The sequence below is a fragment of the Topomyia yanbarensis genome, chromosome 3 (genome assembly GCF_030247195.1).
Source record: "Topomyia yanbarensis strain Yona2022 chromosome 3, ASM3024719v1, whole genome shotgun sequence".
Classification (NCBI taxonomy): domain Eukaryota; kingdom Metazoa; phylum Arthropoda; class Insecta; order Diptera; family Culicidae; genus Topomyia; species Topomyia yanbarensis.
The window spans coordinates 374,660,726-374,686,883 of NC_080672.1; the positions used below are offsets into that span (position 1 = coordinate 374,660,726).

Genomic DNA, 26,158 nt, shown 5'->3' on the forward strand with positions numbered 1-26,158 from the left:
CGAAGTACTCTTCCCGTCTCGAGCCACAAGCCCCTGGCCACCTGCACTACGAGACAGTGCGGGCACGGCCGAAATGGTGGCTCCGGTGACGAATGAAGAACTACTCGCAGTGGCTAAATCCCTAGCAATGAACAAAGCTCCAGGGCCGGATGGAGTTCCAAACAGCGCTCTCAAGTCAGCGATCATAGCGAACCCGAACATGTTCAGGCTAGCTATGCAGAGATGCCTTGACGAGTGCCGTTTCCCCGATAGATGGAAAAGGCAGAAATTGGTGCTGTTGCCGAAGCCCGGGAAGTCGCCAGGCGACCCATCGGCGTACTGACCAATCTGTCTGATCGACACGACTGGCAAGTTGCTTGAGAGGATTATCCTCAACAGGCTTACCCCGTACGCAGAAGGTACGGACGGCCTGTCAAGCAACCAGTTTGGCTTTCGGAAGGGTAAGTCCACAGTGGACGCTCTCAACTCAGTGATAAAGACTGCCGAGATAGCGATCCAACGCGATACTGTGCGTTAGTGACACTTGACGTGAAGAACGCATTCAACAGCGCAAGCTGGGATGCCATCGCGCTCTCGTTACACCGGCTTAGCCTACCGGTGGGTCTGTACCGGATCCTGGAAAGTTACTTCCAGAACCGCGTACTGCTATACGAGACCGATGCCGGTCAGAAAAGGGTTCCGATTACCGCCGGAGTCCTGCAGGGCTCGATCTTAGTCCCGGTGCTATGGAACCTCATCTATGACGGGGTTCTGAGACTGAAGTTGCCTCCTGGGATCAAGATCGTAGGCTTTGCCGACGACGTAACCATGGAGGTCTACGGGGAGTCAATCTCTGAAGTAGAACTAACTGCAGAACACGCGATCAACACGGTGGAGGAATGGATGAGCGCGAGAGGCTTGGAGCTCGCTCATCATAAGACGGAGGTAGTTATCGTCAACAACCGCAAATCGGCACAACATGCAGTTATCCATGTGGGAGAAGTCGCGATCACTTCACAGCGGAGTCTGAAGTCTCTCGGAGTCATTATAGACGACAAGCTGACCTTCGGCAGCCACGTCGAATATACATGAAAGCGAGCGTCGACTGCTGTTGCGGCTCTATCGAGGATGATGTCCAACAGCTCAAAGGTGTGCACCAGTAGACGTAGGTTACTGGCAGGCGTTGCCGTATCTATCCTCAGGTACGGCGGCCCGTCATGGTCAAAAGCACTGAGGGTAACCAGTTACCTAAAGAAACTGGTGAGCACATACCGCGTGATGTGCCTCAGAGTGATATCTGCCTACCGCACGGTATCACACGATGCATCCTGCGTGATAGCGAGCATGATGACAGTCGGGCTGGTCATTCGGGAAGATGAGGAGTGTTTCGAGCTACGTGGAAATAGGGGAGCCCGCGAGCGCACCAGGGTGATCTCGGTCGCCAGATGGCAGCGTGAGTGGGACAACTCCTCGAAAGGTAGGTGGACCCACCGGTTGATACCTAGCATATCGAGCTGGGTGGGAAGACCCCATGGGGAAGTTCACTTCCACCTGACACAATTCCTGTCAGGCCATGGCTGTTTCCGACAGTACCTCCACAGGTTCGGGCACGCGGAGGTCCCAGCCTGCCCGGACTGCCCAGGTGTAGACGAAACTGCCGAACACATACTGTTCGTATGTCCTCGGTTCGACGTCGAAAGAAGAGCAATGCTTGACGTCTGTGATTGGGACACAACCCCTGATACCCTTATTCAGCGGATGTGTCAATCGGTGGAGAAGTGGAACGCAGTCTCGGCTGCTACCACCCAGATTGCCAGTAGGCTACAGGTAATCTGGCGAACCGAGCAACAGACGACGGGCACGGCTAACTAGTGATTGGTTAGCTGGAGCAAAAAAAGGCCAAGCGCAAAAAAGGGAGTGAATGGTCTGTTCATGCCGAGGCAGGTTTGGCGCAGCGAATGGCAACCGCATAAGGGGTAAACCCAGCCACCCCGAAGCAAGACAGAAGAGTGAGTGTATAGGCATATAAGTGGACTGCCTCATGCCAAGATGGGAGGGTCGTAGCGTAGTATGTTGGGATTTAGCTATCGATGCCTCGTGGCGTGGCAGAGGAGTGAAAGGGTGAGCATCCAAGTCAGTCTCACACGGTATGTTAAGGGTGAGCACAAAAGTCAACCTCACATGGTATGGCAGAGGCTAGCACAAAAGTAAGCCTAGCAAGGAATGAAAAAGGTGAGCACAGAAGCGGGGCCTAAGAAAAATGTTCCACATGGGATGCCAGGGGGAGTGACAGAGGTATAATAGAGTGGCACGATCGAGAGTGAACCAGGTGATAGGGTGAGCACCCAAGTCAGCCTCACATGGTATGGGTGGGGCGAGCACAAAAGTAAGCCTAACAAGGAATGAGTAAGGTGAGCACACAAGTCAGCCTCGCAAGGAACGAAAAAGGTGAGCACAAAAGTCAGCCTCATGGGGAGTGTTTGAGAGTGAATCAAGGTGCGATAGAGAGAGCACCCAAGTAAGCCTCACACAGGACGTATGAACGCGTGAGTGAGAGTGAATGAGTACATTAAGTACAGCCATCCCCCCAGAAGTAATACCGAGAGGTAGTTTAGTCGGTATTAATGGCAGCATCACCATTCAAGCCCGACACTCCCCCAATACACACCGTGTGGTAGCTTGGACAGCTACCAATAGCACGTGTACTGCGTTAGGACGTAAACGTCTTCTCCTTTGTAAAAAAAAATACACAGACATTTTACGATCGCAACGAACTGAGTCGAATGGCATATGACATTCGGTTCTCCGGGTCGGGATTAGGTTGACGATTTTTAGAGTGATTGCATAACCTTTCTATATGAGAAAGGAAAAAGGGTATATTTCCACACAGTGCTAAATTGTTACCCTGACGGGTTACAGACTGGGTACTTCCAGGAAGGCCGTGTGCAAAACATTAGAGAGAAACGAAAATGTTACCCATCTCCACCCGAAAATCCGATTGATTGTAGCAACTCATTCGATGTTTTATCCGAATGTGAAGTTCCGCCGATAACAGTGATGACCTTCGACTTCAAAGTCTTTCGACGATCCTTCCGGACGTGAAAGCCACTACCGATTAGTCGAAGAGGAGAATGTCGAGTTACAGTAGATGGGGTAGTTAGTCACAAACGTATATCATGGAGAAGTTATATACATTTTGTTCATATGATTTCAAGACAGATAGACCATTCAAGGCTGTCTCGAAATAGTTGCCGAAAGGTCAAAGTTTACACGAAATATCCAACGAATTGGAAAATTTACTTGGCTTTACTCGAAACGCTAATGAAAAGGAAAAAGAAAACATGTTTCCACATGCCCTGCCCCAGGATTTTATTAGAGAACATTCTTTGAAACAAGACAGCATTTCCTCTCTTCTCTTTCTGCTACAGGGAGACAAATTTTTCATTCTGTAAGAGATGTATTAAATAATAGAGACTTTGTTATCTTCAAAATCATATTTGATTTCCTTTTAAAATCTAATATCAAACTTTGATACTCCATATATTCTAATATTTTTACAGGTACACAATGGATAACTGACGATGAATTACTTATCATGAAAATTATACAATCAAGACAGTTGGAAAGAAGTACAGCCTCGTTATGGTTTTTCTTTAACCGAGTAAGCTAAAATAGATTCAAAATTTATTATATTTATGCAATTTTGAAAAGATAAGTAAGTTTTCTATGTCCTTTTGAGAAGAGATTCAAATAAAGTTTCACTCAAAGGGGCTTTTCCCTACTTTTAAAAAAGTAAAAAAAAAATCAATACTATAAACATTTACATATCGATGCAAACTTTCCATTCATTTCACAACTGAAAATTAATTGAAATAAAATAAAATAATAAGAAATGGGTATTCAGATTTGGACCATGGTTGGGGTAATTGGGACTTTAGATGTATTTTGTGCCGAAACGTTTAAACACAAAATAGTAAAAGATCAAAATCAAATAATAATATATAATATAATATATAATACATATAGTATAATAAAAATGTGCGCAATTGATAGCGACTTTTAGGAAAAAATAATTCTTGCAAATTGGTTGACACAGTTCATTTCTAAAGCTCATAAACCTTTAGTAGGTCCGGATTGAGCCAAGCCCCTGTTCACTCTTCACTAATAAAAAATCCAATCAATGGTTCGATTGAAAATAATGTTTTTCAATTTGATACGAGTTGAAACGTATATTTCTGCATTCAGATTCTGTTGAGATTGCGTGGTCGTGAGAAACGTTTCATTACATTGTTTTAGTTTTGTATCCATTTCGCATGTTTACGGTAAGTAGTTGAGTACATGTTCAACACTTTCGCATCGCTATTTTTCAATTTCAATAAAGAAACGATCATGTTTTATAGAAATTCTCTGTGAAATTCAGATTGTGACCACGCACAATGCCGCGCAGTTTCAAACATTCTATTCTGAAGATCAAACTTGTCTTCATTATTTATATAAAACCCTCTTCGAATAATCAACCCATGTATATAATTAATTTATGTTTTAAATTTCTCTATTCTATGTGAAATGATTCAAAGAAATTTTTTCTTGGGTGAGCGGAATAAGGTGCACGGTACGCTGCAAAGCATTTGTTTCACATTTCACACTTATGCACTCACCATGTAGGGAATGTCAAATTTAGGATGGAACAACCGGCGACGTTCCGTGCCATTCAGACTCGCAAGTTCCAGTTCACACTCGGCGATGCAAACACCTCGCTCCAGAACATTTTCCCGATAACCGGTCACGATGCGCGTTGAGTTCTAAGGATGCAACATACGGTTAGCACAGACGTAACACACTCCCAGCAAAAGGTTGACTCACGATCGGATCTACGTCCTGCTCGATGACCGATTTGATGAAGCAATACACTCCTGACGGCGATCGTTGGCGACACTGCTCGTAATTGTCATATTCGAATAATGGCGGAATGTACTCAGATTTTCCACCACTTGGCAAAGCTTGTAGCGAGCTAAGTGCTGACAGCAGCAGCAACGAGTGTTTCAACCGGCAAGCCATGCTTGCAACTGATACTAGATGTTGAACAGTACCTAGCACGTGCTGTTTAATCGAAGATCTGATTATAATCAGTGTGGTCAATAATTATACTTTTGGTTAAACTGTATTATTTTCGTTAAAGATGAAAGTGTTAAGTAAAACAATGGTTTAGGTACAATGTAACATCCATTCACGAAGCCTTCATTTTACGTAATAATCAACTCTCGTAACTTCTTGTTACGAAGTAAATTCTAAATAACAAAGTATTTTCCAGGAATCAGCTACGTTGAACAGTTGGGATGCGTATATTTAAAACGAGGAAGATACAATGTTGAGTTATTTTTTTTATTGAGGTAGAATTTTACGGCTATCTTAAGACTAGAATTACAATACGATATACAAGAGCGGGAATAATAGGTTTTTACATTTCTTATTAAAGAAATGTATATAATTCGCTCAAAATTTTAAGATATTTTCCGAGAACCGGAGAGTCTTATACACAGTTCGACGATTTGGGACAATGTCTGTGTCAGGCCCGTAGCCAGGATTTTGTTTCGGGAGGGGCTACAAATAAATAAATACAAATAAATTACTTTTACCGTTTATTCACCTACTCTATCTACTGTTAACAGCTGCTGGTGCTCGCTGGATACCGTCAAAGCAGGCTCCTTTCGACCGGCCGGGACAGCAATGACCGCTTTCTCTTTCGGGTTTTGTTGGCTGCTCCGTCCTTGACTGTTAGCTAGGGGGGGGGGGGTGAGCTTTGCTCCTTTGTTGGAAACTCCCTAGCGACGATGGGGAATTATCGTCGGATCTACTCGTTCCCCGCGAGAGATCCCAGAAGTCACCGCAGTGTACTTCCCAGGTGACACCTTTGGCCGACCTGCTTTGGTCTCTTTGACGTTTGGCTGTGGAGGAGAGCTGGGCTCGTTCGGCTGATCCTTCACAGCGAGCGCGGAAAGGCGTCTTCTGGGTCCTTTATACTTAGCCAGGGAAGCGAGTGACTCCTTGTCGCTTAGCTTCTTTTTCCGGTAACCCAACACCACACTATACACTGTGCCCGAACCACAGGCCGGAGCTTTCCGGCGGTCTTACCCAGTTAAGCTCAGCCGGAAATGAACCGGAATTCTAGCTGGTTCCAGTTCGTATTCCGGCTCCAGTGACACAACCTAGTTAGAATCGGTTGTGTCACTGGAGCCCGTGTACGAACTGGAACTAGCCAGAATTCTAGTTCAATTCCGGCTGAGCTTTACTGGGTAGCTTGTCGTCGCATCCCTCTAAGAACGGTTGGTTTCAAAATCGTCCAATGAAGGACGTTCGTTGGACCAATTTGGACAACGTCCAAATAACCGTTCAACGAAAGGCCTTCGTTGGACCCGTGTTGAACGATTTTGCAACAATTTTTTGGACGTCTCAGTGGGACGCGTGCACTGAAACTTTTCTCTAGTGGCGGAATCTGTCCCACAAAAACTTATTACGGACGTCTGTCATTCACCGTGGTTCGTCACTTCGTCGCTGTTGTGCTATCTTATGACAAACGCAATTTTAGGGTAAACTGAGTTAGATATGCCACATTACTTGCCTAAAAATATCTACAAGGTGGCGTTTTCATAATTTTGACATTCTGCTTGGCTACTGAGATATAGCGAGGAACATGCTGAGAAATTTTCAATTTTTTGCTTCAAATGACTGTGTCTGAAGATTAGCCCAAATTATCGTGAGGCATAATATGATTTTTTATGTAAAACTATCACAACACAAGGCATAATAATTTTCCAAACAAAAATACACTAATTGCGAGAAAAATGCAGTTTTAGTTTAAAACTGGAAATATAGCATATTTGGCAACACTGTAACCAAAAATAACTATTTTTTCAAGATTCCCTGACTAATTTCCTTCAAAATGCATCTCACCGATTCTTTATAGGCCAATTGAGGCCAGAGATAAAAGTTAAAAATTGTTGCTTTTTTCTATGGAAAATTTTCCATGCACGATTATGACACGCCAAACAAATTTTGTTAACAAAATGACACGTGTGAGTGTGACTTTTGTTTATATTTTTACTATATACTCGCAATATAGTCAACCGATCTCGTAATAATGGAAAAATGAATACAGAAAAGATGGAAGCATCAATTGTCTTCTTTGAATTGTTTATATCATTTCCATATCAACATTAGAATAGGGCCAATAAGATTTGTAAACAAACTTTTGTTTTGCTGATTTCTCTTAATTTGTTATATTTTCAACCCAGAAGACATTTGAAATTGATTCTACCAAGGGTAAAGATGTTGATTCATGTGTATCTTTCATGAAATTCGACTCGACAGCGGAGTAATGAGCGAAATAAGTTTGTTTATAAAAATCTCATTAGCCCTTTTGAAGAATTGATATTGATTTATAAGTTTCAAGATATTCAATAACACACTTTAAAAATCATTTTTCTCGAAATGTGCTAAATGGCGCTTGTCATAAGATAGCACAACAGCGACGTCTTTCTATTCTTTTCACGACAGCCCCCTTCCACATCAACCGAAAACAAACACAAACCGCCTCGTCGCATAGCTGTTATCTACACCGAGGAAAAAGCACCTGAGAATTTCATAAGTCTCGGCATATGAACCAGCCTTCTGACGATGCCATCAAACGCTTTTGAATGTCATTGGCAGGCTTATGAAGACATTTATCTTTATTCATGCACTCCATGGAAGTTCAAATTATGTATTTCATAACACAGTCTTATCACTTTGCTCCAATATATGCGTTAAAGAATTTCATACGTTTTTTATGAAACCCGTATGAGATCTGTTATTGATTCTATAAAATTATATTTAATTTTTCATGAACGTCACTTTTGTGAAAAGTTCATAATTGCATCTTATGAATTCAGTAGTGGCATAGAAGTCTAACCAGGAACTAATAGTTTTGGCCAGTGCATTTTAGTTCCGTTTTGTAGCAAAATAACCGAGGTTTTTACAGAAATTGAAACAAAATTTCGAATAATTGTTCAATTTATTCAATAAATTACTGAGTGGATTAAATCAGTTTGCAGTTTAAGTTATGACTTTTGTTGAAGAAATCCGATTATCATTGATTTGAACTTTGAAATAAACTGTGCATATAATTAGTGCCTGGCGCGTATTTATCGCGACGCGTATAATTATCGAAATCAGTTTAGAAGTAGTAAACATAATCATTCAGTTATGAACCTTATTGTCTAAATCCAGTTTTCCGGAAAATAGCGATGAAACGATGCTCATTATGTATAAATTTTAATATTTAGTAAGAGAGTTTTCTCCTCAATCTTCTAATGGGATCTATACTTGGGGGTTCATTTGTCCCGAATTTCTTCTCAAGGTTTATTTTGACAGTTGATTTTTTCACTCTATCGAAAATGCTCGAGAAATGTCAGTCATGTTAGAACATTGTTTTTATATAAATGCACAATAGTAGACATAAATAAAACACTTATGGCATTCATTCGAACATTGTGATGAATTTCATAAGACTGTTTTATGAAAATCACTTTTTCTACCATGTTTTGTACTTATAAATGTCAGCAATTTTCATAAATGGGCACCTACGGCGTTCATTCGGACATTATCATAAATTTCTTAAGACTGTCTTATGAAAATAGTAAGAGATGGATTTGGAAAGTTTCCCCTTCAAATTATAAGACAAACTTATGAAATCCATTTTAAATCCTTATGTCCGAAAGTCATAAGTCGTTTTTATGGAAATTCAATGCAAATTTTGCCCGGTGTATGAGCAGCATAACCAGCGCACACGTAATTTAGCAAGAGGAGAGCGCACAGTGGTCGGAAACGCCAAAAACGTGAACTTAATTCACTAGAGGCCAAACCATCGAATATATTCACAGGGTGTCTTTGGAGGAATTGTTCGTATAAATATTCCCCACAATCTGATAACAATTGAAATTAGGCATGGCTTACTATGATCGAACTAAAAAAAAATAACTTTTTATACTGGCGAGATAGAAAGTTGGTGTCTTCGACAAAGTTTTAGGAATGCTCATAGTGAAGAATTTTGTTGAAGAACTTGAGCTTGTAGGAGTAAAGGTTATCGATTTAAAAAGCGTTTTCTATGACAACCACTTTAAATCTAGTTTTTTTAATATAACTTTTTTCATTGTGACTTTTCGTGCAAACTATGTATAACACAAATGTGTAGGTATCAAAACTACATAATCTTATCGAAGGCTGTATATAAAAATACTTATTTGTTTCAAAGTTATTGAAGATTTTTACATTTTTTTACACCAACTTCAACTACGTATAAGAATGAAAGGTGCAAACCAAAATGCACGAACAGGCACTTTTTTAACTCTGTAAACTATGCACAATAAAGCTAAGAAGGTTTGGTGCGTGGCACTCTAGAACCCTATGAATAGGGTAAGCTTACTTTATCATGTTTTTGACTTTTTCCATACAAAAATCAGCAAAAAAAAATTCGATTTTTTCCGTAAAATTTAATAAATAATGGTATGACATTCTTTTGTAATAATTAAATTCATTGTGACATGTCAATTTGAGTATATATTAGTTTGGAATCTGCAATGATATTAAAAACTTTACATTTTTGCTCCCGCGTTTATAAAATCTGAAATATTCAGGTATAAGAGAAAATAATACTTGTAATTGAACATTGAACCAAGAATTTTAAAAAGTGGGGCAAAAAAACTTAAAAAAATTTTTTGCTGATTTTTGTATGGAAAAAGTCAAAAACCATGATAAAGTAATATAACGCTATTCATAGGGTTCTAGAGTGCCACGCACCAAACCTTCTTAGCTTTATTGTGCATAGTTTACAGAGTTAAAAAAGTGCCTGTTCGTGAATTTTGGTTTGCACCTTTCTTTCTTATACGTAATTGAAGTTGGTGTGAAAAAACGTAAAAATCTTCAATAACTTTGAAACAAATGAGTATTTTTACATACAGTCTTCGACAATATTATGTAGTTTTGATACCTACACATTTGTGTTATACATAGTTTGCACGAAAAGTCACAATGAAAAAAGTTATATTAAAAAAACTAGATTTAAGGTGATTGTCATAGAAAACGCTTTTTAAATCGATAACCTTTACTCCTACAAGCTCAAGTTCTTCAACAAAATTCTTCACTATGAGCATTTCTAAAACTTTGTCGAAGACACCAACTTTCTATCTCGTCAGTATAAAAAGTTATTTTTTTTAGTTCGATAGTAGTAAGCCATGCCTAATTTCAATTGTTTTCAGATTGTGGGGAATATTCATACGAACAATTCCTCCAAAGACACCCTGTGAATATATTCGATGGTTTGGCCTCTAGTGAATTAAGTTCAATTTTTTGGCGTTTCCGACCACTGTGGAGCGGTGACCTACCTAGACCCTATGCTACTTTTTTACAATTATACAACAAAATTTACTACACCTATCTGCACACAAAAGTAACCGTTCATAAACACGAAACTATACAAAAATTTACACATTAAACGTAAACGGTACAAAACAGCGGTGAGCATTATGTTACGTATTGTTTACGTAACGGAGTGTATACACAAAAAAGGGATAAATTGTTACCCTGCGAGTTACAACTTCTATTAGATTGCATTTCCACTACTGATGTATTCCAAAGATAATATCAGTCAATTTACGCACTTCTAATTAATCTTTTTGCATCTTTTTTTTCTTTTTTCAGCATGTTAGGATTCCTTTTATTACTATATCCTAAATTAGATTCATACTAACACAACCCATTTCAAACACACAAACGCTCGTGGTCTTCGCGATAACACAAACTTGGTTACAAACGCGAACATGCAATTGCAGTCAACTACACATACTTACGCCCGCGATCTCGCCAACATTAAAACATCCCGGCAATTAAGTGAACGTTGTAGCACCTATAAATTTACAAACGCGGTCTCAAGCATTAACCTACCGCTCGCGCGATAATGAATCGGTCACGTGCGGAAGTCTCTACCGTCGGTTATAGCAGCCTAGACCTTCAGTTGGACCAATAAAAAAAATGACGATCGTGTCCACTAGCCAACACGTTCCATGGCGTCATGAGCGAGAACTCTATTGATATGGGGAAACGGACTCTTCTAGCACACAATTATATAATCAAATTTATGCACGCCTGCGCAAGCGACAAACACGTTAAGATACAAACGCTCGAGCCCTTCGCAATCACACTATTACTTAATTAGTGAACGCTAACCTAGACAGATGTGCACCCCTGGACACGAACGCTAAAGCTCACATCTTTTATGCATAACGGGTGTTCAATAAAAAATGAGAATTTTTTTCAGTCATGCAGCATAAAAAAAAATTCAGCGTATTCAGTATTTTTTATTAAAAACATAATGTTTATTCTTCAAAAAAACGTCAATGAATATTGGAGAAGGGCCCAATAGTGAAAAAAGTTTATCCAAGTGTCGTCACAAACAAGACAAGAAAGAGGACGGCTATACCAAAGTCGCTTGAAAACACAAAAAGCACCAATATTCTAACAACGAAAATCAAAGCTACTCCAGTGACGACGGTATGGACGCAAACACGAGCGAGGAAGAAGGTAGACGGGATAATCAGCAAGTGACAGAGGGTAAACCTGACCATTGCTCTTCACCAAGAAAGAAAATTAATACGAGAAGCGGAAAGCAGTGCGTCTAGAATAGACGGCAGCAATAATATTCGGTTTTTTTAACTTTCATGAATTGTACATGATTTTCAAAAATAGGTGAATAACCATCGTGGTTTCTTGATAAATAATAATGTTAATAAATAAATATCTAAATAAAACACAAGCAATTTTTCAAATTAATTCCAAACGTTCCTAGCTTTGTTAGTACATTTCTGTACTAACACACTTTACACTTCCGTTTTGTTCGCTGACACCACCGATCGTACACGCTTTTCAGCATCAAAGTCATCGGTTGCTCCAGGCTGAAGTACACAACTGCTCCACAGAGATACGACCCAACAATGACTGCTATCCACATTGCGAAAAATAATCCAACTGTCCATTCTATCGGCACGAGAGAAGCTAAATCACTGACGCCCAGTAGTCTTAGTAGCGTCGGATGTAGCATGTAGGTACTGTACGACAGTTTTCCAAGTACGGTCATCGGTTTGGAGCTGAGTAGTTGTCGGAAATATCCTGGTAGTGATGAAAAGAGGAAAATAAATTCAATTTAGGTGATTTGTAAGATTTTACTATTTATAGGTCTATTCTATGTTGAGTTGGGCTAAAAAAGCGATAAAAAACGTATCTTCAATAGCATTTTCTAGAATTTCCATGGAACTCTGAGAACTAGAAATGAAATTGCTTATCTTAATAACACACTACCTCAGAAGTGCGTTCAAACTAATTGACCGTAGCTACCTGCGGGACGTTGAAATCCTTTAACAACAAAAACACAGAAAGCGAGTACTGGGCAGTATGCAAAGCTTACGGCGAAATTAGCCGCCCACACAGTTTGAGGGCTTATTTCGTAATAATAGAATATGTGCGTCCCGGATAGGGTTGCTATAAGCAATGGAGGGCTGATTAATCTGAGTGTTTTGTATATCTAAAAACAATGACGATGGTTACTTTAATAAATACATAAATAGCGATAAATATGTTTATACCTTGGATTGTTCAAGATTCAATCCATTGTGTTTGACGTTGTGGTACAGAAAACCTACGATTAAACCAGCAACGAAACACCCCATATTTGTGTAACTTGGTTGATACACTTCCCTGAAGTAACGCTGAGATATCAATAGGTACTGGAGGTCACTAGAATTTAATATAGTTGGCAAGTCTCAGTTTTCTTGTAGTATCAATTTAGTTTAGTATTTAGTTAGCTTAATATAATTGCAGTTTCTTTGTAACGACATAACTTACCTGATTCGATCAGCAAGTAGTGGTTCAACGCCACCGACATACACTAAACAGAAAACGAGGAGTGCTGATATACCTGCCAGCGACCACAAAACAGGTTTCGTTCCACGAGGCCATTTCCAGAGAATTACCAAAGTGATCAATCCTCCTATAAACAGCTGTAAATCAGTAGCCACGTACCACCCATGCCCCATGCATTGGCCATCCACGAATGGAAGATTGTTCACCAACACCCAGTTGGACCAACCGTACCTTCTGCACAACAATCGTTCCGAGGTTAGTGCTCTGAAACCAACAATCCCAATATCCCGGCCAGGGATCCAATCAGCCACCATTGCGTACAGCAAAAAGAAATAATACGTCGGAAGTAGCCGGATCATGCGATGTATGAGTTTAGTCCAGAAGTAACTGATTTCGGTGAGCTGCGGACTATTTGTACGAACATCTTCCAGGACATGAACCGTCAGCAGTAATCCAGAAACGGTGAGAAAAAGTCTCACAATCGGTATTAAGGGAGCTTTGAAAGTTCGGGTAACCGGTCCAAACAAAACTCGTTCCAAATAAAACGGATTCGATATCGGTGACATCGCAAATGATACGATGCAATGCAAAAGCAAAACCAGGAAACTGGCTAAAACACGCAGTCCTTCGATGTACGCAAAATCGCAGGACAGATCGGTTTTCGGATTCTGCAGCAGTTGTAATAGGTTCCGTCGTATGGAAAAGGAGGATACGAAGAGATGTTCTGTAAATTAGTGTCCATCAACAGTTGGTATTAACATTATGTAAAGAACACAAAATACTTTTCAACCGATCATTCCCGAAGACATCAATGGCGTTTCCGATCAAAACTGCACCGAATAAAGAGAGAAAACACATGGCGAACAGTGCTTTCCACCAGTCTGAAAGAAATAAAAATACAATAGGTATATATCGTGAATCAAATTTTTCAATAGCCACCCAAAACGGGACTCTCCGGTAATTCGTTATCGGTACAGTATTCTATCTCTGAGTAGGCCAACATGTCGTATTTCTGCTCCAGTCTGTTGTTTAGACATATGTTCGTAAGCTGTTCGTAACGACGAATCGAAGGCTGAATGGCATCTTTCCAAAATGTTGACAGTGTGTACTGAAAATACAACGATACATTAGGAGCTTAAAATGACATTGGTTAGAGTAGGTATTTATTTGACGATAAAATACGATTTGCCAGTAATATACACCCTAAGCGAAAACAGCAGCTGTTATATTTGCCGAAAACCTTCCATTCAAAACACCCAGGTCAATTCAAAATGCTATATCGAAGGCAAAAGGCCTTTCAAAAAGCGCCATCAAAAACACCGCAGCAAAAGCATAGCACGAAACAGTGCGAACAAAACTCACTCGCACAACTGTGTATAACGATGGTGCCAGAAACCGCTTGCCAGAAACTGTCTGCTAGAAACTGCCTCGGCATTTGTGCACTACCGCCAAACGAAAACGTACACCGCTGGAGAAGGACGCACAAATTTTACTCCGGTCGTTTCCTTATCCGCAGAATCGCGGCAATTAATTTTGAGGTTACTTTTCAGCACCAGCAGCAGCCGTTCGAGGAGTTAGTACGGACTGGTTTCACGTAGGCCGGATTTAGTCCCCCTGGCCACAGAAAAGGGTAAGACAAAAACGGGCGCAATGAAAACCTATCTAAAGCAGTATACAGTAGCTTCCAGCATTTAAGCGACGCCATCAGAACTGGCTTTCCTTAATTGGCACAAAGCGGAAGGAAGTGCACGCGAACTACGCCAGACTGGAAGTAACAGCCGCTAGTCGGCGGGAACGTCGTGCAGGAACGCGAACGATGTGCAGGCGTGTGGCCCAGAGCCGTCTTAAGACCACTCGGGGCCCCTGGGCACAACTGCGTTGAGGGGCCCCTATAATTGAACAGGCATATACTGCCATCTATGCCACCTTGAAATGTATTTTATATTTTTCAAATTTAAGCCAAATCATTCAACCATGTGAAAGTATTAAAAATACTGTAGGTATCAAAATATATCGAGAAAAAATTTAATTCAACTACATTTACAGATGATAATATTGAATATTGCAGTCATTGAAATCAATCGATATTATGTCGAAGCGCGCGATTCGAAGTTCATTCTTTTTAGATATTCATATTTTTCGCTTCAGGATTTTTTGAAATAGTGTCTCTTCCTACACAAATTGCCGGTGAGGTAGATTTTTGTTATATATTTTAACAGAAGTTTTGTACTTTCTTTTATAGCGAACGGTTCGGAGAAACGAAGATAGCAAACAACTACGTATTTTCATATTCAACAAATTAGTATCTCAAACACGGCGCCGGTAGTTAAGTGGCAAGTCTAGGGTTTTGATGGTAGAGTCGCCTCTCTGATGTCGGTGATAAGCACTCATTGCAGAAAGAGACAGAAAGAAAAAAAATAACAATAATTAGCCTTTTCAACTTTCGAAATTACTCGAATATGAACAACACAATTCATTTCAACAATTCACTGACACAACTATTAGCAGTTCATTAATAATCGCCCACAAACAGAAATGCAACCATCTACCAACGAAGCTCATCAAATACGAAAAGCAAATGCTATATCACTTTGACTGCAAAATTATACAAAATGTAAACCCAAACATAATTGAACAAAAATTTAAGTTACAAAAAATTTATTTCAATACCAGTAATGTAAAACACTCGAAATAGGTCACAACGAATGCACGTGACCGTGAGGCACAAATTTTCGACTACTGATTCCTGATTCTGACGACCTAAAATATTTTTGATAAGGCGGGGTGTCGTACAAAAATAACATAATTGATTCTGTACCAGACTAGGACAGCATAGTGGAAAATGCCTAATCTGGCCGCGAAAGTATCGTGAAATCTCAAGAAGTCCAGGAGTAGAATTAAACTGAATTCCTAGTTTTAAGATAGTCGCAAAAAAAAATTTTAAACAGATTACTGTAACCCACTGTTGTATATAGCATTGAATGTCTAGTTTTAAGATAGCTGTAAAAAATTTCCTCTTTTATAAAAAAATATTTCAACATTGTAACCTCCTAGTTTTAAGATATTCAAGATGTAAAAACAAACGAGTTTGGCACCGCCAAGTTAACGCATTTGTGCCTATCAAATAAACCAACTGAATAAAAATAAAAAGTCCAGGAGTCATTTTTAGAAGTTCTCATGAAGATTTGTCCATTCACAATCCCTGTGATGAAGAAATTAAAATTTTCCACATGCGCGGATCGCTTGCCAAACAAGGACTGTGCAACGAATTTCGACATCTTCTTCTTCCACTTTCTGTGCGGCTTCCTTGTGCAAATTTTGCCACCTTGTTGCCACTCCTGGTGCCTTTCGAACTTTATATACCGTAAACCGGGGTGACTTTGATCATCGTGGTGACTTTGATCACTCGAAACTTTTCTCGTAGATTGCTTATTTGGCCAGAATAGTATACCGAATCCTTGAAATTTGAAATGAGTTTTGCTCTAAAACTTATAAAATACTGATTTATTATATTTTTTGAGTATATTGTTCGGTTTTTGGGTACAAAAACCACAAAAAACCGAAATTTCACTTTACCTTATTTTACGAAGCTTCGTATAGTGTCTATTTTTTATAAAACAAATAAAGCTTAGATTTTAACAAGAGTAATAAATTCTAGGTGAGTTTTCATTTTTCTTTAGAGTGGGGTGCGCCAAATTTATTTCTAATAATTCGATTATTTTGAAAACATTTTTTTGTAAAACTAATTGGAAATAATTTCAGATTATCTCCAACTAAAATTCGTAATATTTTTGTATATTAAATACTCCATAGCGTTAAAATAGAAGGGACTTTTTGTATATTGATAAACTACTGAAATAAAACAAGTGGAGGAGTTGAAAATGTTTCAAGATTCTTTTATTCTAGTTGGGCTCAAATTTTGCGAATTTTGGTCATTCGATTTTTACAGTAGAGTGGAATACTTTGTACAATGCCAATTAACATCTATTTTTAATATTTAATAATTGAATATCTTTTCAGAATTAGTCTAAACAAACATTTGAATGAAATATTGACATCAAGAATTTAATGTGGGTGAACATGAAGGTTATCAAAGTCACCCCGGAATACGAAAGCGGACTTGAAATTGAAATCATTTTTGGACAAATAATTATCAGCGAACAATTTGAGGTAAAACCATCAAATCTTCTTCACCATACATCAGTACATGGTTTAAAAATGTTAAACTTGAAATGTTAAACTTGAAAAAATGTGTGGTGTTAAAAAATATGTAATGATCACTTCGAAAAATGATCAATATGACCCCGGTTTACGGTACGTATTGTAGAAAACATTTCATTGGAGCGAGTAAAGGCGCTATAATCTATCCCAGGAGCTTAGAACCAAAGGAGTGACATTAACCTTTTTTAGCCAAATCACTCCCAACGATTTACCAAATCCCCATCAAATTGAAACGATCGGTACGGTTGTCCACATTTCTTCCTTATTCAAGGTTCAAAATGATTCGTTGATTGAATCCTTCATTAAATGAATAATTTGATTGCCGTATAATTTTGAATCATCTTCATTCTGTACGCTGCACAGTTGGCCTGGCCGTTTTAATGATTGTGTCACAAACCATATGTGCCACAAACATTAATACTGACAAGAAAAATTGTACGTGAAAGTCTGCAATTTTCCAAGATTCCCACATGTAATGGCTGTGTATGTGCATAATAGACTAAACCAGCATTGTAGAAGATAATTCAAAAATGTTTTTGCTCAACATGATTTGAAACTTGAATGAAAATGTTGGATTGACGTTTGAATTGGTCCAATACCATCCTGATAATGTGGTGCCTCGTTCCCTATCGCTACCATCACTCCGGTTGTTTGTCTGATGCTCTCTAAAATCACATTGGATAAGGTGCAATGTGTGAATTCGAGCAACTGATCCATTGTTTCCCCGCAAGCTAAAGAGTTATACACAATTAAGTGCTACTATTTTTTGGAACTATGATTCTATATTCATCCTAAGTTGGGGGCCCCCAAAAGTCCGGGGCCCCTGGCCCTGGCCCAGTGTGCCCATGCGTAAAGACGGTACTGGTGTGGCCAAGAGAAAAATTACGGAATAGTGAGTAGTACAATGCAAGAGGAAAGTGCAGTAGGAAGAAGAGAAAAGGCATGATAAGCGGCCCTATTCTGCGCGGCGTGTGACGTGAGACGACTAATCTCACCTCACTTTACGTGACTTTTCTCACCCTATTCTGAGAGTCGACTCGGGTGAGGTGAGATTCCCCATTGCGGTTAAATGGGCGTATCACGTCACCCGAAGTGACTCTTCAGAATTGGGTGAGAAAAGTCACGTAGAGTGAGGTGAGATTAGTCGTCTCACGTCACACGCCGCGCAGACTAGGGCCGAAGAGGTTAGGGTGCAAGCATAGTACAGTCGTGATTTGCTGGTTGGGCCACACCTCTGTCCAACTAATGAATTTGATTTGTTAGTTGGACCGACTGACAGATGTCAAAAACTCTCCAAAAGAGACGTTAGTAGTGTAATTGCATCTATTCACAACTCTAATAATTGTCAGATTGATTGTCAAAGTAAATTTGACATAAGATTTTGACATTCAGATGCTTTTTAGTTGGATAATGGTCCAACTAGCGGAGGTCCAACTAAAAAGCGGTCCAGTTAAAAAATGTCCAACCAGCGAATCACGACTGTACAGCAGAGGAAGTAAGAAGAGAGAAACTATGGTGGAAGCATAGTAGAAAGGTGGAACCAGGGAGAAAGAAATAGTGGCGTGGTAGCGGGGGGCGGGGTTTCGGGACCCCCTCCGAAATATTTTTAAGAAATTAAAAAAAATGAATATGTTCAACTAAAATATGCCTAATATTTTAAATGGAATTCTCAAAATTTCTTTTGAAAAAGTTTGTGCTTGTGAGAATATTTCTTTGTTGTGAAAATTGGCAGCAGACCGCGAGGCTAGCTCTACCGCCGAGGACTACAACGAGTAGTTCGCGGCGAAACGGGAAGCCTAATGGCTCCAGGTATCGCTACAAAACTGGGAGCTAATTGGTCCCATCGGTATCGAGAGAAATTCCGCCACATTCTGTAGTCCTTGACTGACGGCAAACATGGACTGGAGAGTGTGCGTGAAACATCCCTATAGCGACCACCAGGCGATTTGCTGCCGCATCGGTAAATGCAACCCTGCTGCAGAACGGAGAAGGACGACCGGAAAGCTAAAGTGGAAGACGAAAGTCTCTAGCAAAAACCTCTTTGTTGAGTCACTTCGGCGAACAGCGGAATCAAGCACGTTAATGCGGCTGATCTAACAAGAAGGATTGTGACGGCTTGTGTCGTTACAATGCCACGAAAACTGGAGCCATGCAGCAGACGCGCAGCTTACTGGTTAATTGATTAGCTCTGTACGCTACACGCTGCTTGTCTTAGAGCCAGCAGGTGGGCTTGGAGAGCAAGAGTGCAAGCGACGTTTTGAGAAGGTAAGGACGCTTTAAAACGAGAGATCAAGCTTAGCAAGCCAGTTTGTCATAAGTAGCTGTGCTGAGAAGTAGACGCCAATCCCTGGGGGACGCGTACTGAGTCGTCATGGCAAAGATGAGGGCCCGTCGACACCAGCTGAAATATGCCCGGGTAAGCTAAAGATAATCGTTGAGGGTCTCTTCCCGAAGCACGATTCAAGTACCTGGTCACCGAAACCGTACGGCGAAGAAGAAGGAGCTAATACAGCCGAGTGGCAAGCGACGAGCTCAAAGAAGCGTCGTTGTCACTAAAACCAATGGAAACCCCCGGTCCGGATGGAATACCAACCGTGGCGCTGAAAGCTGCGATCCTGGCATATCCGGACATACTGCTGAAGTCTGGCAATTTCCCCAAATTGTAGAAGGTGCAGAAGCTGATGTTGCTACCAAAGTCAGGGAAGTCGCCGGGCCATCCAGCCTCGAATAGTCCAATGCCGAAGCGCTGCACAGGAGACTGGGCCTGATCATGAAGAGCTACTTCCAGAGTAGAGTACTGCTGTACGAGACAAACGAAGGGCAGAAGTCAATGCGAGTCGTAGCGGGCGTTCCTCAGAGCTCCATTCTCGGCCCAACTCTACTACGGGAAAGTGAAAATAGTGCGTTTCGCAGATGACGTGCCACTAATAGTGATGAGTGTGACACTTGGAGATGTGGAGGTGTCGGTGACGGAGACAATAGACGCGATCGAGAGCTGGATGTTGGTCGTTGGTCAGGAACTGTAAAAGCGGTTCAGTAGATACAGATCACCGTCGAAGGACACGTGATTGCTTTGAAGCGTGCACTTAAGCAATTGGGAGTGATGATCGACGATCGGATGAGCTTTAACAACCGCACCTGCGAAAAGTCGATCTGTTATCTAGTGGTCCATACTGCGATATGGGGTTCCTGCCTGTGGTGCGGCGCTGAAAACCAAGCGGAACCGCGGAAAGCTGAGCTGGACGTTCTGGCTGGTGCTCGAACGATTGCGTACAGAATAATATCTTGCGTTATCGCCGAGATGATTCCCATCTGCATTACCCTGGCGGAGGATATCAAGTGCTACAATCAATGAAACGCCAGAAACGTGAGGAAGATGATGAGAATCGATTCGATGGTGACGTGGCAGTAGGAATGGGACAATATGGAGAAAGGTGAACCTAACGGCTCATCCCAAGCCTGTCGACGTGAGTCAATAGAAAGCACGGAGAGCTGACATTCCACCTGATACAGCTCCTGTCGGGCCACGGTTGCTTCAGGAAGTATCGTCATCGTTTCAAGTACGCGACGTCACCATTATGCCTGGAGTGTGAGAACGTCGAGGAGATACCGGAGAATGTGGTCTTCGAATGTCCGAGGTTTGAAGCGACGTGCAGGGGGCTTCTTAATCACATCAACCTGGATAATGTAGCCTACAGAATGACTAGCGACGTTTAGACGAGGAACGCAATCAACAGAGTTATGATGGTGAGCATGACCGTCTTACAGCGGCACCGGTTTCGGGAGAGCAATTACCGCCAGGGAACTCTCCATAGGAATAAGCTACATCCACCACCGAGGATTAGTCGAGTAGATTGCAACAGATCACCGAATATAGGTCGTCGAAACGCCAGCGAACTAGACGCCACCCTCCATCAATAATCGCCAGACTGACCACGGCACCTCACCAGTTTTTCCGATAGAAATATAGCGAAACCCAAAGAAGAATCAGTACTGGGGGAACTTCTTTCGCCAGGAAAGTCTCCGTCAGCGTAAGCTAGATTCACCCCTGGGAATTGGACTGAGTAGACCGCGACGAAAATCCACCAGTCGCAGGTCATTGAGGCACCAGTGAACCGTACGCCGTGCTTCACCGGAATCATTGAACGGACCTCGGCACCTAGCTGGTTGGCTTCGGGAGAACTTCTCTCGCCAGGGAACTCTGTGTCTGAGTAGGACAGGTCAATCGTCGGGGACTAGACCGAGTAGTTTGCGAACGAGCCGGGGAGCTGAATGGCTCATCAAGGAAGTAGAACTAAAGGTCTTAAAGGAGTTGCAGTGCTAAGTGGCACTGGACACGGAGCGAAAGGGCTCAAGAAGTTGTGGTACTGAAACCAAAGATGAATCGGTATCGGGAGAACTTCATTCACCGGGGAACTCTCCGTCAACGTACAGTCAGATTCACCGCGGGGAACTAAACTGAGTACACCGCGATGAGACACCACTAGTCGCACCGAGGCTTCAGCAAACCGGACGTCTTACTCCACCGGAATTGCCGAACTGACCTCGGTACATCGCTTTCGAACTTCTCTCGCCGGGGAACTCTCCGTCGGAGTAGGTCAGATCCATCGTCGGGGACTAGACCGAGAAGTTCGCGAACAAGTCGGAAGCTCAATGAGGAAGTGGTACCAAATGGCACAAGGGAACCGAAGGGCTCAGTAAATTAGACAGTCTGAAGTTTGCCGCCCAGATTGTCTTCGTAGGGGAAGCGTACTAATTCTAGACCCACAGCTAGCTTTCCTAATATTATACAGAAATTGCCACGTTGTGTGGATGGGAGATAACGGGTAGTGTGTCGAGGATGGGTGCTGTAACCCTACTGAAAGAACTCCAACTAAGTAGTTGGATAGGAGTGTGTGCGCATAAAAAAACCTCTTTCCGAAGTTATGCCGGGGAGGAATCAGGTTCCGTGCAAGAGAAGTTGTATTAGCGGGTCGGGTGACTACTGAAACCCGTTCCCTGAGTTGTTGGTTTTTGTACATGTTTTTCCCGCTCAGGTTGTTTTGAGGATTTTTTTGCTCTTTAAAAACATATTCATACATATCTTGTATATATACAAAAAAAATCATATCCCTCCCTAAAAATTTTCTTACTGCCCCAATGGAAAGGGATAAGAAGAGGAAAAGTGAAGATGGGAATAATACACGATTGTTAAGTGAATTACACACGTTCTTTGATTTGAGTTGGTGCATTTTGTCCTTAGTGTTTGCGTTAGCTAGAGATTACTGGGTAGAGAAAGTTATGAAAATGTGGAGCGATAGTACTCTAGTGAGAGCAAGGATGTGAAGTATACAGATCGGAAAACTAAAACTGGCAGGGTCATTAGAACAGGTTTAATACCTTACTGGCTTGACTTTTGTTTTCTTGGGGGGGAGGGTTCACTTCACATCCTTGCTCTCACTTGAGTACTATGGCTCTAAATTTTCACAACTTTCTCTACCCACCGTTATAACTCTATAAGCAATCAGAACGAGTTATTGGGGACGGGTATAGCGTAGTTGGTACTTTGTACGCAGCTCGCCTGGTTTCGATTCCCAAAGAGATTTTTCTGATGATTCTTATGACCCTAAGGTTAAAACCTCTATAATCGAAATAAAAAGGACGAGTTATTAATTTATTCCACGTATTTCTAATTTTAATGTGTGTTGAAGTGAACGTGATATCTCTAAAACTTTTAAGCCGTATTTCATTTTATTTTTAATTGTTTTGTATTTAAAATCTCGTGTACTTGAATGGTTGCTTTTTCATCTAATTTTTTTGACACAAAAAAATTTTGTTTAAAATTTGGAAGACCTTTAAAATTCGATTTTTTGTCAACATAGTTTTTTTTAGCGGAAAACAATTTTTTTAGGAAACCGAACCGTTCAAGTACACCGCAATGCTTGTTTTCTTCAACTTTTTTTTTTACTTTTTCGATTTCGGTTGAGCAGTTCGCCTTGGAGAGTGTTCACCGCAAGCCTCTGCAAAAACGTGTTGTGGGGACGAAGTCATATCTCCGACAATTCTTAATACAGTGAAGACCCGATTTTATCAGCCCCCGATTTTGTCAGCCTCATAAGAAAATTGATAGTTTGTAATTTGGGCTCTAGCAGACGAATCAAGTTGAATTCGTGTAAATCCTTTCTGGAGCATATTAGACATCCGAAAGATTTTTTTAAATTTTGCACTGTCAGACCCCCTTAAAGGGAAAAATTAAACTAGATGATCAGAAAGGGTTATAAGGCTATATATATATATATATATATATATATATATATATATATATATATATATATATATATATATATATATATATATATATATATATATATATATATATATATATATATATATATATATATATATATATATATATATATATATATATATATATATATATATATATATATATATATATATATATATATATATATATATATATAGAGGCTAAGGAAGAATAATTTAAGAGCTTCGGTTTATTAAAAAGAAAAAAAACATATGTCCCGGTTTTGTCAATATCCCCGTTTTATCAGTCTAAAATTCACCAAGGTGCATTACTGTATATTTTTGTAATACAGCCTATTTTTTCGATTGTACTAGTAACAAATAGTCTCTTGCTTTTTCAAATGAAATTTGAAAGACGTTTCTCTCTCAGTTTTGTATAAAACCCCAATCACTTACATTATCACGAAATTTATGAAGCTTTTGGATAATATTCTTATTTACCGTGAGACCTTTCACGGTTTTCGCCTAATTGATGAATTCAATAGTAATTCTTCAAAAGGGCGAATGAGACTTTTGTAAACATACATATTTCGCTCATTATTCCGCCACTGAGTTGAATTTCATGAAAAATACACATGAATCAACATCTTTACCCTTGGTAGAATCATTTTCAAATGTTTTCTGTGTTGAAATGATAACAAATTAGGAGAAATCAGCAAAACAAAAGTTTGTTTACAAATCTTATTAGCCCTATTCAAATGTTGATATGGAATTGTGAAATATGCATCGGTATAATTCAGGCCCTTCGCTGTGGACATAAACTGATACGAGATTAGGGGCCGTACACAAATTACGTAGCTTTTTTTCGGCGATTTTTGACCCCTCCCTCCCCCTCGTAGCATTTGGTCACAAAATTCTAACCTCCCCCTCGTAAATAACGTAGCATTTACCTACCCCCTCCCCCTCGTCTCATGCAAAGCGCCCGGGTGATGAAAAATAAATTACATATTTTTCAATTATTTTAAATACATGTCCTTTCAAAATGTTTGACGACTTTTATGAACTTTTTCATTATAGCAGAAAATTGCGTGTAAAATAAGCCCATTTCATCACATATATAGTGTTGACAGTTTTGTTTTGAATTTTATATGTCAAGGGGAGCATAAAGAGAAGTTCTCTCAGTTCACAATCCTGCAGCTGCCAATGATTCTAAGAAGCATACGTTCATCTATATTACTAAATTTTGTTTGGTTGAATCCAAAGTGAAAATTTAATACAGCTTCCAAACTAAGTCTACTAGTTAGCAACATTAACTAATGTAGCAAGTTAAATCCGCATACAAAATCTTTTCGTATTTTTGTGAACTTGTAATTCCGTGAATCGTAAAATTTACCTCATGAAATCAAAAGTAACTTGTTTGAATTTAAATTCATTTCTCTTGGGAATCGAGGATCATTAAATTGTTTTCTCTAAACAATGGGTTTTAAACTTAATGCTACGTCGAACAACTTCTGACCCTACCCTCACCCTCGTCACACTTCGTCACAAATTTGGTATACCCTCCCTACCCCCCAAAATGCTACGTCATTTATGCATGGCCCCTTAGGAAAAACCACCCGATAGAAACGTGGGCGCAGCTCGGTAAGGTTTCAAGAAAAAGAAATGTTTACAAATCAGCTGGCACATCTCACAGTTATAGGTCATAACTTACTGTTTAGGGTTGGTTTGGAGAAGCTCTCCTCTATATAATTTATCTACAATAAAGTGGTACATATCGATGAGAATATTCCATTTCACAACTGAAAATTAAGTAAATAAAATCAAACGGTAAGAAACGGGTATTCCGAATTGGTCCATGGTCCCACCTTCATTATTAAAAAAAAAAATCAATCGGACAATCGAAAAATATTTTTTTTTTCAATTTGATACGAATTGAAACGTATAGGGTGATGTGCCTATTATGTCAGTAGAGCCTATTGTGACCCTATTTCGTACCCCTTGGTTTCGAACCAAGCATATGAGATAATGACACTATCAATTTGGCTAAAGCAGGTGAGAAAAAATAAGCTCAAGTTATATTCTTTATTTGTTGTGCACATATGTATTTAGAACTATCCTCTAAATCCAACTTTTAATTAAAACAAAATCACCTTATTGAAATATCTACTATTCCGCCTCACTCACGTAGTGGACCGAAACTGGATGCAACGGCGCTTAGCAAAATAAACACTTACGAGCCAGCATTTACCGCCTCATATCTCGTTATTCCAGCACAAATATACTAAACATTGCACTGATACATACCTTTATTTTAGCTGGAGAAGCTTTTTACGATAATTTCACTTTAAAATCACTCGTCAAACACTAGAATAGGCCTAGTGTTATAATAGGATAAAACTAAATACGGGGGTTCCTATTATTGGCATGTTTTGCTGATACACTACCACAATCAAAACCAACTTTTTGTATCCATCATACAGAAAAGAATCACCAGTGCGGCCAAACCAAAACATGAACTTGTAAATATAATGTAATGCAATTTCAGGTATAAGTAATCAATTACTTCAAGTTATTCAACTAATTGTTGATTGCAGATATTTTATTTTCATCTGCACATACAATTCGGATCGGGAGAAAGCAATGTGATGTGAAACTTGTCATTGCAGTTGCTAACCTTCGAATGGTTTTTTTCTGCGTGCGCAATTCTGGGCGCTCTTCTACTAACAGCTGATGAGTTTCATTGATGTGCGTGATGTTTACGTTTGTT

At 40.1% G+C, this 26,158-nt stretch overlaps 1 protein-coding gene across 1 annotated transcript in view; it reads right to left on the bottom strand.

The window, feature by feature from the left end:
- Window positions 1-26,158, bottom strand: part of LOC131688247 (uncharacterized) — a 44,377-nt gene that overhangs the window by 7,044 nt on the left and 11,175 nt on the right. The window contains exons 8-12 of the mRNA XM_058972436.1: window positions 13,867-14,035; window positions 13,710-13,808; window positions 12,910-13,651; window positions 12,651-12,801; window positions 12,403-12,589 (exon numbers count right to left, since the gene is read on the bottom strand). Of these exons, the coding sequence (XP_058828419.1) occupies window positions 12,403-12,589; window positions 12,651-12,801; window positions 12,910-13,651; window positions 13,710-13,808; window positions 13,867-14,035 (1,348 nt within the window). The remainder of the gene's footprint in view (window positions 1-12,402; window positions 12,590-12,650; window positions 12,802-12,909; window positions 13,652-13,709; window positions 13,809-13,866; window positions 14,036-26,158) is intronic.